Source organism: Armigeres subalbatus, chromosome 2 (genome assembly GCF_024139115.2).
Source record: "Armigeres subalbatus isolate Guangzhou_Male chromosome 2, GZ_Asu_2, whole genome shotgun sequence".
Taxonomy (NCBI): domain Eukaryota; kingdom Metazoa; phylum Arthropoda; class Insecta; order Diptera; family Culicidae; genus Armigeres; species Armigeres subalbatus.
This window is the reverse complement of record NC_085140.1, coordinates 415,448,363-415,459,958: the sequence shown is the minus strand read 5'-3', so window position 1 is coordinate 415,459,958 and position 11,596 is coordinate 415,448,363. Positions and strand designations below refer to the sequence as shown.

The 11,596-nt window shown below is 39.2% G+C and overlaps 2 protein-coding genes across 2 annotated transcripts; both read right to left on the bottom strand.

The window, feature by feature from the left end:
• Positions 1–4,741: 4,741 nt before the first annotated feature.
• On the bottom strand, positions 4,742–6,394 carry LOC134210292 (uncharacterized protein K02A2.6-like). Its single transcript, XM_062686339.1, has 3 exons — positions 5,817–6,394; positions 4,867–5,759; positions 4,742–4,804 (listed from the first exon to the last, which is right to left on the bottom strand). The coding sequence occupies exons 1-2, from the start codon at positions 6,392–6,394 to the stop codon at positions 4,874–4,876; spliced, it is 1,464 nt and encodes a 487-aa protein (XP_062542323.1). The 3' UTR covers positions 4,742–4,804; positions 4,867–4,873.
• A 2,082-nt stretch (positions 6,395–8,476) lies between these two features.
• On the bottom strand, positions 8,477–10,044 carry LOC134210289 (uncharacterized). Its single transcript, XM_062686336.1, has 2 exons — positions 9,948–10,044; positions 8,477–9,662 (listed from the first exon to the last, which is right to left on the bottom strand). Exons 1-2 carry the CDS (start codon positions 10,037–10,039, stop codon positions 8,477–8,479), a joined length of 1,278 nt encoding a protein of 425 aa, XP_062542320.1. The 5' UTR covers positions 10,040–10,044.
• Between the last annotated feature and the right edge of the window lie 1,552 nt (positions 10,045–11,596).

The window sequence follows — 11,596 nt, the reverse complement described above, 5'->3', positions numbered from 1 at the left end:
GTATTTGCAAAGGCTGTACTTTTGAAGTATTTCCAGTAGGAACCTTAAAAAATTAATCAAAATTTTAAAGATATTCTGATGAATTAGGTAATTTTCTGTGATAATTCCTTAAAATTTCTAAATCATTTTCTGTGAATCTTTGCATGGTAAAGAAATTAAAGCTGAACCTACAAAGAAATCAAAATGACTTCCCGAAGAAGAATGAATCCGTGGAAATTCTAAATAATGCCTCGAATAAAAGAATACGTGGAAAATTTTAAAAATGTGATAGAATTCACAAAGAGCGCAAAAAAGTGTTCCGGAAAATTATCATTTCAAAATTACAAATTTGAAAAAAAAATCCAAAAACAAAAAATCAACGGAAATATCAAAGTGTTTCATGTGGCATTGGGTGTTTAAAATCGCTTAGAAATTCAGAAGATTTTTTCTTGAAAAATTTAGAAGTCTTCTTCTTCTTCTATGGCTCCATATTTCATCTGGAAGATGGTCTACTTTTCAACTTAGTATATTCTATTAGCATTTCCTCAGTTATAAATGCCAGCCATTGCACGATTATATATCTTGTGTAGCAAGTACGATGGATACTCTATACCTAGGGTGTCGAGAATGTTTCCCACCCAAAAATATCCTAAACAGGAACGAGAATCGAACTCGCCAACTCCGGATTGGCAATCCTACGCTTTTGCTCGCAAGGCTAACTGGAGACTGAACATTTTGAAGTGTTCTCCTTAAAATGTTCGTAAAACTTCTTTTGGAAATGAAGAAGAATTTCCGGTGAAGATTCGGAAGAACTTGTCGGAGAGATTCATTAGAATGTAAAGAAAAATATGAAAATATGATATATTTTTTTCTACCGAAAATTATATGTATTTCCTGCTTTGAATTTTCTTTTCTTTTCTGCTTTGAATTTTCAGACAGAATTCACATGGAATTTTTTTCGGAGTTTTAAGGAAATATTTTCGGAATTTACACTGGAGATGTTTTGTTTTTTTTTTTCATTAACAATTTGTAGCAAAATTTCCAAGCAAAATTTTTCAGAGAGAATTGTTCAAAAATCATTTGAAATGCCAGCACTTAATTAGGATTGTATGAAGTATTGTCAAAGTTTCTACAGGAACTTTCTTTACTGGATTTTTCCTGAATATCCACAAGAAATTCTTTTGAGGTTTTTTCATGGATTATTGTAAAAACATGAACATTTTTCAAAAGTGTAGCTGCAGTCCGCTGATGCAAAAGTGTCGGCAGCGTGATGCCAAATACCATCTGCGGCGGTGGCGTGGCGTGACGGATTTTTTTTATATATTCCCATTTTTCCTTTCAAATTTTTTTTGTGGAAATTGAGACTGATTCGCACCCTTTTTTTCGTTTATTTTTTTATGGAAGTAGGATCTAAGGTTAAGATGGTCAAATAACGCAGATATGCATGGGCGTTGCGACCGACGCTGCGTTACCAGTTTTTCTCGATGCACACCTAGGGGAACTGTACCGATTTTGGCCATGTTCCTAATTTGGCCAATTTTGCGAATAAATCCAAAAATAAAGCAATTCGCGGGGGTTTTAATAATTCCAACGAAAGATATATCCCTCACGCTTCAACGCTGCTTTCAACTGATCGATTATTTTGGAAAAATATGTATTTTTCAGGGTTGGCCAAATTAAGCACTAAGTTGGCCAAAACCGGTGCACTTCCCCTACGTCTTTTTAACGCTGAGCTGAAAAGACGCTACGAGGTTATCGGTCCTAAGATGCGCTTTGCGTTTAATGATTTGTATTTTTTTCACCGTTATTGTTATTCACCAAAAGCTTTTCGTGTAAAAAAAACCACGTGGTTCGAGAGCAACACCCCCCCTCCCCTCATGTGGCTTATCGTGGTCATTTTTCAACCCCCCCCTTCCCCCCCTATATGACCACGTGGTTTCTGGACAACCCCCATGATTGATATAAGAGATAAAAGATCAGACGACAATATCTCTATTTTGCACTAAAATATCATGGTGAGATCATGTTATGCTATTTGTAATAAGTGATCAATATCATGTGCCATTAGTTTGTTCTTATCCATAGCATATCTTGATATTTAAATGATATTTCGGTGCAAATATTTGATATTGTTGCCTGTTCTTCTATCTCTTATATCAATCAAGTCCATATCATGTTTTGTTAGTCTGTTCATGGCTTCTGCCTGGGTAGAACGTCGCTAACATATGCGCATAGGGTAAATCCGGGTGAGATGCCAAAACCTTTTTAAAAATCGATATTTCTTTAAGAAAAAACCGTTAAATCGAAACTAATATTAATGTTTTTGATAGTTTAGAGATCCAACTTCATGCTGTAGTTAGTCATTTGCAAAACAAACAAAATCGGACTGTACTATTTACAGTACAAAAAAAGTTAAATCCGGGTGAGATGACACACCTCAGGGGGGAGATGCCGCACGTGGGAAATGGAGAAATGGGATTATATTTTTTGTTTGGCGATAAACGATATGTTTATCAGCATGTCCGATAAAAGCATATCTATTTATAATTGTATTTCCACCCAAAAACAAACAAATTCATCTTGTGAGCAATTACTTATTTCTACTGTGTAATAATAGGTGTCATTAATAGGCTTTTATTTTATTGTTTTTCTCTAACAATCAATTACACAAATCGTTAAAAATTGCACATGTTGCCTTTTTCTATATTCAAGACGTTTATTAAACTTGTTCAACATGCTAAGATATCCTTATATTCATAGAAGCAATGTTTTTTTCCATTGCTGGTTTTCTTTCATAGTGTATCTGTTGCTATATTTCATTATCATAACATGTGCTCATATTAATAACAATTGAAAACGAATGATTAGGGCGTAAATTGATCTGATTTTCATTATTGTGATTTTCAGTAGTGAGTGTGCATGATAATAATAAAGAAGGGCAGGGATAATTCCTTAATTTTGGAGCATGTTATTACGAAAGGATCAAATATCCTAGGGCGTCTGCATTTTCTGGACAGAATCTCCTCCTAGTCCTAATCCCTTGCAATATCTTGGTCTTCGTATTTCACATGATTTTTCCACTTAAAAGTAATTACTCATTGAAGTGATGATAATAGGTAAGTGCGGCATTTCACCCTGATTTTTTGCGGCACCGTTTGTAAGGGATAGCCCGAGCCAAGCCTGACATCATAATGAGAAAAAAGAAAACATATTTTTATATCGACATCAAATTGAAGTCGTTATCCAAAACCAATATCAAAATCAGTTTTCTATTTGATCTCATCGACAGCAGAAATAGTTTTCAATTTGATGTCACAGTAAGATTTTTCTGCTATACATTTTGTTATTTTATCCGTTAAAACGATCAATAGGATATCATCCTGAGTTATCGAAATTAGTCTATTTCACAACAACAAAATTAGTTATCAATTTGCTCTCAATTTTTGCTCGGGAGACGCCGCATCACTATAATTTTTACTCAAAACGTAAACTGCTTACAAGTATAACCTACAAGCTTTTTAGAGGATTCACATAATGAAATAAACATGTGGATTCGTAAAAAATTTCACAAACTCGTACGAAAAATCTTCATAAATCATAAATAAAAGTGTACAACCATCATATTACTTTTCTGACTGATAAGAATGAGCTGTTACTTCTCACTTATTATTTTCGCTACAAAACACACCCTCTCGCGTACATTTGTGGTAACTTATCAAATCCATTTTATTAGATCTCTGAAGTGCGGCATCTTTACCGCTGCGGCGTTAGAAGATAAATGGGAACCTAGGCGGCCTAGGGGGTCTACTGAATTTGGAGAATGAAGGTTCAAATAATGTTGGGAATCTAAAAAAAATGTCTTAGTATTAAAGAATGTGGGCATTCTGAAATATCAACAGTTGAAATGATTTGCCAGACTCGAGGTTGTAATTAATGGGTAAGTATACCTCGAGCAACACAGAGACTCCCTGAATCAAACGGCCTCAGGGTCGGCACGCTCACCTCAAGAAACTCGCGGACAGGTAATTCTCGCACTCCAAATAGGAAAACCACAGTATTTTAACAGGACACACTTTATTCGGCTTCTCTTTCCTAACCTCTTTCCCTTCTAATCTCTCCTTCCCACTTCCTTATTCGCTAATCTAACCTTTACTTCGGGGCCCCTACTTCCTTCCACAGTTCCACCACACCTTCCTGTCGTAGTTTTCAACGCTTGAATCGGGTGCCCACCCGAACCAGTTCTCGTCCATGCTTGGTTCTCTTGATAAGATCTTGATAGATGTATCGTCCTGCCACGATCACCAGACTTCCAGTCCTTGCTTGATAAATCTGGAAAGCTTGATTTTCTTTTTCTTGATAAGATGCGTTCGCCACGACATCCGTTGTAAGAATGACTTCTGGCTCCGTTGACACCCGCCTTTTATACGGTTTGGCGTTGGCAACGGTGATGTGTTGTTTGTTATACTTAACTACGCCTTTCAAGATGTTCGGGAGTCAAACGTTGAGAAATGGTTTTACAGATCACGCCTGTTGTGATGCAAACACTAGAAATATCATAGACTGGCGGATTTCCATTTTCTTTATTGTTGGACGAAATGATGTTACAATAGGAATATGTTTGTATTAATGTAGAATTTATTTATCTTTATTTATCAAGTCTTATTCTCTACAATACTCTCATCCTCTACTCTTCAATTACAACTTTATGGAAAATTGAAATTTATTTATATTTTATTATAAACATATATGTCGTAGAATGTTTGAAAACTTAGTGCATGCGAATGATGTGGTCCGATGTAATTATCTCAAGGCCGTACGAGAAGATCTAGAGTTTTTAAAAGAGTCTGTTTAAATATTACTTAAAGTATTCGATATGAATATTCTTACCTTTACATCATTCAAAAATAGTAAACAGAACCATATCCTTGAGTTTGTTAGGTTTTTTTGTCGTTCGTTTTGGTCGCTCAGAAATTTGAATATTACCACTGATAGGGTCCTCGATTCCTTTCTCATTTTCACTGTTGCATGGTATATTATCCTCTTTTTCTAATTTATTGCTCCCAGTATTGCTTTGGTCAGTTCCTTTTTCAAGACACTGTGGTACCTTCTTAACGTCTTGAACGTTTCGGGCATATTGAATCCCTCTTCTACTGCGAATAATTACTCGCGCACCGTCTCTTGCAATTATTGAATATCTTTCGGCCGAAAACTCTGGATCCGACTTATGCGATTTCTGTATGGCGACAAGAACGGTGTCACCTACTTGTAAATCCGAATCTTTCGCTCCCCTCTGATTGTCTGCATATTTTTTGCTTTTTAGTTTAGAAATTGCATCCTTTTCCTTGATGTCCGTACGATCTAACGACTCCGTATTATTGGTCTCCCAAAGACATGGGAAAGTTCCTCGGAACTTCCAGCCTACTAATAATTCGAAAGGCGTTACGCCTAGACGGGACAATGGACGGACTTTGTTATGTGTGTGAACATATTTTTCCAAGGCATTCCTCCAGTTGACTTTGTCCAATTTGGCAGCCGCCAAAGCATGTTTAATCCCAACGTTTTGTCTTTCTACGGCTCCGTTTGATTGTGCGCTCAGTGGAATTGACTTTCGTATCTTTATGCCTCGGTTTTCCCATGTTTTGACAAAATTGTCACTCTGAAATGGAGGGCCATTGTCGCTCTGTATTGCCAGAGGATAACCCCATACTTCAAAAATCTTCAGCAAAGCAGAGTTAGTTGTGTCGCCATCGATATGCTTCATTTCTATAACGTGAATGTACCTAAAATTATAACATAGTTTTTATTTTATCTAGGTTTTTTTTTATTTTTAATAATACCTAGAATAGGTATCCACGACTACTAAGAATTCTCCGTAACCAAAATCCTTATCCGTGTAAAAGTCTATTTGTAAAATTTCCCACGGTCCTTGTGGTAATTCTCTTGATGTAAGTGGAAGCGGAGCATCTTTTTTTGATAGCCTTAAACATGTTTCGCACTTGTCAACATATTGTTGAACCTCCTTGCCTATACCCGGCCACCAAAAATGATTTCTCAAGATTCGTTTCATGGAAGAAGCTCCGATATGACCTTGATGTGCCAGTTCCATGGCCCGTACTCTTAATTTGAATGGCAATATTACTCGATCTTCCTTGAAAACCAGTGCTCCCAACACCCGCATGTATTTGGCTTGGCATTCGTATGCCTGATGGTCGGTATTCCATAAACTGGTTTTCAAAGACTCTCTAATATCATTTAGCTCTTTGTCGACTTCTGCTTCTGTTTCAATTTGGTTCCAATTTATTTCCATATTTGCAACATCCAGGACAAAAAGTAAATGTTCATCCGAAGAATCATCGAATGTGCCATCTTGCTGATTGTCAATTACTAATCTTGAGAGAATGTCGGCGATGTTCATGTCACCTGGAACGCTTTCAACAGAAAAATTATACTGCTGCAGTCGGAGTGCCCAAGCCTCTGCTCTTGATACAGCTCACTTCCCAATGCGATGCATTCCACCGGAAATAAATTCATTTGACCTGGCATCCGACCTTATCTTAAACGATATACTTATTAAGTAACTGGAAAATCTTTCCACGCCCCATACCATGGCTAAAGCTTCTTTCTGCGTATGTGGATACTTCTGTTCCGCTGATGATAATGCTTTAGAAGCACAAGCAATTACCCTTGGTTTCGATAGCTCATTAAATTGGACTAAAACAGCCCCCAGACCATGTGGCGATGCATCAACATAGAGCTCAGTTTCATCCGTTTGCTTATAGTATCCTAATGTCTTGATTTTAGTCCAGGCATCACATTTTAGATAGTTGAACTCTTGGTCCAATTCTGTTGACCAGTAAAATTGCTTCGATCTTGCCAATTCTCGCAATCGCCATGTCTTATCTGCTCTATGAGGTATGAATCTTTCAATATAGTTGATTAATCCTAGAAAGCTCCTGACTTCATCTTGGTTTTCTGGTCGGCGAAACTGTTGAATGGCCTTTATCTTGTCGTTTTCAATACTCCAGCCATTGGCTGATAAATCGAACCCAAGAAATGTTACTTTTTGTTTGGCAAATACGCATTTGCTTTTATTTATCATAACATTGTGATCCTCGAGACGCTTCATAACTTCAGCCAGGTTCCTATCGTGTTCTTCTTTTGTTGATCCGAACACTAGTACATCATCCTGGTAGTTTACCGTTCCTTCACATCCTGTTAAAATAACTGACTGCATAATCTCCTGAAATATGTCCGGAGCATTGCATAGGCCAAATGGAAGCCGACGGCACCGATATAGTGTATCTCCTGAGAAGAAATTTGTCAAATGTCGACAACGTTCGTCCAGTACGACGTGAAAGAATGCGTTTTTCAGGTCTATTGTTGAAAACCATTTTGCACCGTGTAATTCCAATAAGATAGATTCAAATGTCGGCATTTTGAATGGTGTCCGGAAAATGCATTTGTTCGGGCCTCTCAAATCAATAACTAAGCGAATGTCGTCCTTTCCTTTTGGCACAACTAGCAATGATGAGCAAAAGGATCTATCCATGTTTTCTGTGACAGGTTCGATTATTCCGGTTGACAATAGTTCGTCAATTTTCAGTTGTGCCAATCTCTTGAAGCCTGCCGGGATATGAGTATACACATTTCTAGCAGGAGGTAAATCCTTATTATAATGTAGCAGAACGGGTGGAACGTTGAATTTCGGAAATTCTTCTTGAATTAAAGCTGATACTGTGCTTATTGCACCAAGCTCGCATTTCCAGATATTGCCGTGATCGTTCACCGGAACTCGAAGTCCCACGTCTAATAGACTGTACCTAGCCGCTGTGTTGAATCCCATCAAGGATCGCGATTCTTCAACAACGTAGAATTTTTCCAAAAGATTCGGTCTATCTTCAGAAACGTGTAACTTTGCAAAAAACGTTGCTACTACATCAATTTGGCCTAATGAAGCATATGCTCGCAGTGTTTTATCTGCAGTGGTGCATACCTCATGAAGTTCGCTCGGTACACTTGTTTTGTCGCATTTTATCCCAAGTTTGTTTCGTGATAGTGTTTACTTGTGCTCCGGAGTCAATAAAGAAAATTACCCGTACCCCAGCAATTCGACCAATAACATATGCATCTTCCTCTGTTAGTGGATTGTAAGCTGGTACAGTGCATATTGTCTTTTCAGTGATAGTAGTTTCGGATATGTATTTCTTTTCATTCTATAAAAGTAAAACAACCTATATTATGATATCGATTATTTTGATAACAGCGTTATTTCACATTTGAAAAACAATAAAACCCTATATACTCCCTTTTCTTTTTTTTTTTTAAGGTTCAAATTATCAATCAAAATTATACTGTTTTATCTGGTATACTTCTTTCCATACTGAGAATGATTAAAGAAAATAAACCGTACATCTACTCAATATTTTCATGAGAATATTTTATTCAAAATTCAAAAGGTTAAAGTTTAGTTCGAATGTGAAATAAGAGATATTAAACGTTATTCTAATTCAACCACATTATGTACCTTTTCTTCATTATCTTTCCCATTTTGAGTAATTGCTGCGATCTTAGCTCTCGGCTCTTCTTCTTCCGTTCCATCGTGTATTCGCTTTTGACCGCTTCCTTGTCGGGACTGAGCTGAACAAGCTCGAGCTAAATGACCACGTCGGTTACAATTATGGCACACCTTATCCAGATTTGGACAATCTGCTGGACCATGGTACATGCTGGCGCATCGCCAACAAGCATTTCTGGGTGAACTTGCACGGAGAGCCTGATAACGATGATAAGAGGAACCTTTTCCGCGATGATATCCCTGATATCTTGATCCGGTTCCACGTCGTAACTGGAATCGTTGAGTTGTGCCTTGCGGTGCTGCAGTTACTGCAGCGATGCTTTGTCGATTTAGTTTCTGGTATTCTTCCTCATTGAAAATCTCCATCTCTCGGTCTCGTACCATAGTAATTAGGCTATTCATGTCGCCTTGGTTTACCCAGTTTCGTTGAGCTAACACGCGCACACGACTATCGCTTGTCCCTTTAACAATAGTTCGAACTATAGCTTCCATTTCCTCCTCGTTTCTGTAGTCACAAAGCCTAGCTGCCGCTGCTACCCGACGGACGAAAGAAATGCTTGATTCTCCTTGGAGTTGTATAGTGTTCATCAATTTGCCTCGTTGTCCAATAATGTAAGTCCTTGACCCAAAGAATCGATCTAACCGAGCAATTGCGTTAGAGAACGGATGTGTAATCTCCGGAGGCATATCTATAGCGGTCGATGTTCCCTGCATCACTTCCAAGAGTTTCGTCCCAGCTTTAATTCTAAAAATGTTCATCTTCGCACTTTCATCCGTCGCTTGGACCAGATTAAACGATGCTGTTACAACCTCCTTCCAATGTTCATATGCCTTCTTGTCAATATCGATTTCTCCTTCAGATGGGCTGCATTCCGGGATATTTAACGATCCGAGTGACATGTGGTTCATGGTGGCTAACAGGGACTCGTTGCCAGATGCCTGTTGTTGACACGTATCCATTTGTCTTGTTTGATTATTTCCTGCGTTTTCTTTGTTAAGCAGTAATTGGTCTTTTTCTTTTCTAACGAAATATAACTGGTTTTTGAGTGCTACCATTTGCTCCATTAGCATCTTTTTCGAAATCTTACTCTTCGATTTCAGTTTCATTCTGTAACAAAACAGTAAAGGGTATACTTTGTAGTTCAACTTAATTGTTCATATCATTTTATATTTCTCATTCTTATTATTTTTTTTCGTGCTGCCTCGACTACAGCTTTAAATGAAATTTTACTTTGCATTAACTATCAGAGCTGTATTTTATTTATCGGACACTACCTCGTCTATAGTTCCGTAATGCTTACTCTTTGGTAGTTCTGACACTCTGCCTTAACTATCAGAGGTCAATAATGCTGAATACTGCCTCATCTACAGTTCAGCATTTTGAAATATTTACCGATTGGGAGATGTTGATCTGCTACCGCCCGCGCCATTGTCGTAGTATTCAGCGCTTGAATCGGGTGCCCACCCGAACCAGTTCTCGTCCATGCTTGGTTCTCTTGATAAGATCTTGATAGATGTATCGTCCTGCCACGATCACCAGACATCCAGTCCTTGCTTGATAAATCTGGAAAGCTTGATTTTCTTTTTCTTGATAAGATGCGTTCGCCACGACATCCGCTGTAAGAATGACTTCTGGCTCCGTTGACACCCGCCTTTCATACGGTTTGGCGTTGGCAACGGTGATGTGTTGTTTGTTATACTTGACTACGCCTTTCAAGATGTTCGGGAGTCAAACGTTGAGAAATGGTTTTACAGATCACGCCTGTTGTGATGCAAACACCAGAAATATCATAGACTGGCGGATTTCCATTTTTCTTTATTGTTGGACGAAATGATGTTACAATAGGAATGTGTTTGTATTAATGTAGAATTTATTTATCTTTATTTATCAAGTCTTATTCTCTACACTTCCCTTCCTTTTCTGCTTCCTGTTCTTCAATGGCGGCCAATCCAGGAATGCCGGCAACTAGCGATGGCGTCCCACTGTCTTTCGGGGTGGCTTGGGCGTCCGTTGTAGTTTCCGGGACGGAGACGCGCACTCTCGACCTGCCAATATGGTGACGGATTGGCCTTCGGCGGATACGATGCCGGTATTGGTCGAGGACGGTACACCACGGCTTTCTTCGGGACTCTAAATCCAAAACGGCAGCCTTCTGTTTTTTGTCCAAAAAACGGCGGGGTTCTGATAATTGGAGGAATAATGCGTTCAGGTTTTGCTACTACGAGGTAACTACTAGTTACCTGATGTCCACTGCACCGACATCTATTCCACTGTCCACTGTCCAAACATATCTGATAATATATTTTGAAAAGTTCCGGTCAATTACCTTTTATAACTCAACCGTGTCAACCGTGCGGGACGTCAAAATCGTCATCGGTGACATGAACGCTCAGGTAGGAAGGGAGGAAATGTATAGACCGGTCATCGGACCGGATAGTCTGCATACCGTATCGAACGACAACGGCCAACGATGCATAAACTTTGGAGCCTCCCGCGGAATGGTAGTCCGAAGCACTTTCTTTCCCCGCAAGAATATCCACAAGGCCACATGGTAACGGAAAACCAAATCAACAACGTTCTAATCGACGGTAAATTCTTCTCCGACATCTCGAACGTACGCACTTACCGCAGTGCGAATATTGAATCCGACCACTACCTCGTTGCAGTATGTCTGCGCTCAAAACTCTCGACGGTGATCAACACGCGTCGGAGTCGTCCGCCGCGGCTAAACATTGGGCGGCTACAAGACGGTAGACTAGCCCAAGACTACGCGCAGCAGCTGGAAGTGGCACTCCCAACGGAAGAGCAACTAGGCGTAGCATCTCTTGAAGCAACTCCTATCCCTACCTCCCCGCGGTGCTGGCCGGGATACGAGCAACCTTAGGGAAGATCGGGTAACCAGCCCCGGTGGGAACTATGGTCGTATGCTGACAGGGAAGGGGGGGTTTGCTCCTCTCCGGAGGTGCAAATTTTATTGAGCGTCTGTTCTCCATGTCAGGATCGGCTCACAACAGCGTCTGTTCTCCATGTTAGGGGCGGCT

Excerpts from the sequence above, each read along its gene's own strand:
- LOC134210292 (XM_062686339.1), bottom strand. The coding sequence starts at position 6,394 with ATGAACATCGCCGACATTCTCTCAAGATTAGTAATTGACAATCAGCAA. Across the intron at positions 5,760-5,816 it reads GTCGTGGATACCTATTCTAG|GTACATTCACGTTATAGAAA; the intron begins GTATTATTAAAA and ends TTATAATTTTAG.
- LOC134210289 (XM_062686336.1), bottom strand. The coding sequence starts at position 10,039 with ATGGACGAGAACTGGTTCGGGTGGGCACCCGATTCAAGCGCTGAATAC. Across the intron at positions 9,663-9,947 it reads AGATCAACATCTCCCAATCG|AATGAAACTGAAATCGAAGA; the intron begins GTAAATATTTCA and ends GTTTTGTTACAG.